The following is a 1,953-nucleotide window of genomic DNA, read 5'->3' as shown; positions in this document are numbered from 1 at the left end:
CTACTGGATGCTCGGCCTGAACCAGAGTAAGGACGAGAAGAGAGAGGAGAACAAAGAAGAGCGTAATTTTCAATGCCATCACTACGAACACAATTGTTATTGATCGAAAATTTGAAATGTGACTGTTGATTTTGTGTTTGATGTGTAAGAGTGGAAGTGGTTGTGTGGTTTATATAGAAGGGAGTTGCCACAAGTTTAAGACACTAACGTCTCTACTCTAAATTATTTTGATTTTAAAATTTTAACTTATATGTGCATGTGTATGGGGTTTCCATGAAGCAGGTGGTCAGTTTTTGGGGGGTTCGAGGAAACAAGAACCTTGATTCTTGTGGAGCAATTTCACAAAGTAAGCAACCTTTTCATTAATTGTAGTGTAAGAATGAGATTCGAAACTACACTTTGTGTCTTGCACACTTTATTAAGCAGAATATGTTTTCCTTTGGCATAAGTAAAGTGATACATAGCTATATATATATCGGGCGAATAACAATTTATTTTCACGTGATATTGAAAATGAATATACTATCTCTATATGAAAAAAATTAGCAATTTACCTCTCTATATTTTTAAAAATAAAGCAATTTACCTCCTTATCAAGAGAGCTATATTGTTGTTGTATTATAAAAAATAGGGCAAATTGCAATTTTCGTCCAGTTTCTTAGGGGCGGTGGCGTTTTCAATCAAGTCTTTTTCAAAATAGAATAGTAGAACAGTAATTAAAAAAGTTTGGCAATTTTAGGACAAATTACCCTAAATCAGATGGAATTGTGCACGAGGAGGCACGTGAGCGTTTGAAAGTTGGGGGAAGCTGACGTATCCGGTCAAATGGATTAGGTGTAAAAAAAAAAGGGGGGGGGGGGGGGGACAAAACGTGGTAAAGCTGAAGTGGAAAAAAAGGCCACGTCAGCTTGCCAACATGGATTGCAATTCGGTGCTTTGTGGGAGAGTTGTTCGTATGAGAAGGGCGAGAAATTGTATAATGTGTTGTTGGAGTATGCTCTCGGCGACGCTTTGGCTGATAAGCTTAGGAATTCCGGTGGTGGGGGGATGCTGGAATCTGAAGTCCGGGGATACACAGAGGCTTTGCTCAAAGGGATTCACTATATTCACAAGTTCGGGTACGTTCACTGTGATATCAAGCTTCAAAATATTCTTTTAGGCGCGAATGGCCGCGTGAAAATCACCCATTTTGGGCTGGCGAAGCGGGATGGAGGGAGAAAAGGCGCTGCAACGGGGTGCGAATTGAGGGGCACCCCTTTGTACATGTCGCCGGAGATGGTCGTCGGGGGCGAGCAGGGGCCTCCGACGGATATTTGGGCACTTGGGTGCGTCGTGGCGGAGATGTTGTCTGGAAATCCAGCGTGGCGGTGCTCAGATATCGCCGGATTGATGATGAGAATCGGAGTGGGTAAAGAAGTGCCAGAGATCCCCAGAAGTTTATCGGAGGAAGGGAGAGATTTTCTTGGTAAATGTTTCGTGAAGGATCCAAGCAAGAGATGGACGGCGGAGATGCTCTGACGTGGCCTTTTTTTCCACGTCAGCTTTGCCACATCATGTTGCCCCCCCTGTTTTTTACACCTAATTTATTTAACCGGATACGTCAGTTTTCCCCAACTTTCAGACGCTCACGTGCCTCCCTCGTGTACAATTTCGGCCGATTTAGGATAATTTATCCTAAAATTGCCAAAAATTTTTAATTATTGTTCTACTATTCTATTTTAAAAAAGACCTGGACTGAAAACGCCACTACCCCTAAAAAACTAGACGAAAATTGCAATTTGCCCTAAAAAATATAGGGATGTAAATTGCTATTTATTAGATAACTTGCTTATTTTTTATATCACAAGGGAGTTGTTTGCATTTTATCCTATATATATATAGGGGTAAATTATATAACATTTGTTGTATTATGTTTGATTTTAATATTTTGTTATTTAAGATTTTTTGTGTGTC

At 40.3% G+C, this 1,953-nt stretch overlaps 1 protein-coding gene across 1 annotated transcript; it reads left to right on the top strand.

The window, feature by feature from the left end:
* LOC105173761 (mitogen-activated protein kinase kinase kinase YODA-like) lies at window positions 274-1,518 on the top strand. Its single transcript, XM_011095641.1, has 2 exons — window positions 274-346; window positions 908-1,518. The coding sequence occupies exons 1-2, from the start codon at window positions 274-276 to the stop codon at window positions 1,516-1,518; spliced, it is 684 nt and encodes a 227-aa protein (XP_011093943.1).

Source organism: Sesamum indicum, linkage group LG11 (assembly GCF_000512975.1).
Source record: "Sesamum indicum cultivar Zhongzhi No. 13 linkage group LG11, S_indicum_v1.0, whole genome shotgun sequence".
Classification (NCBI taxonomy): domain Eukaryota; kingdom Viridiplantae; phylum Streptophyta; class Magnoliopsida; order Lamiales; family Pedaliaceae; genus Sesamum; species Sesamum indicum.
The sequence above is the reverse complement of the archived record's forward strand: the minus strand, read 5'-3'. Positions and strand labels throughout refer to the sequence as shown.

What these genes read in the sequence shown, in the direction of transcription:
- LOC105173761 (XM_011095641.1), top strand. Translation starts at nt 274, where the DNA reads ATGAAGCAGGTGGTCAGTTTTTGGGGGGTTCGAGGAAACAAGAACCTT. An exon ending in TTGTGGAGCAATTTCACAAA is followed by an intron (nt 347 to 907) that starts GTAAGCAACCTT and finishes AGGCCACGTCAG; the next exon opens with CTTGCCAACATGGATTGCAA.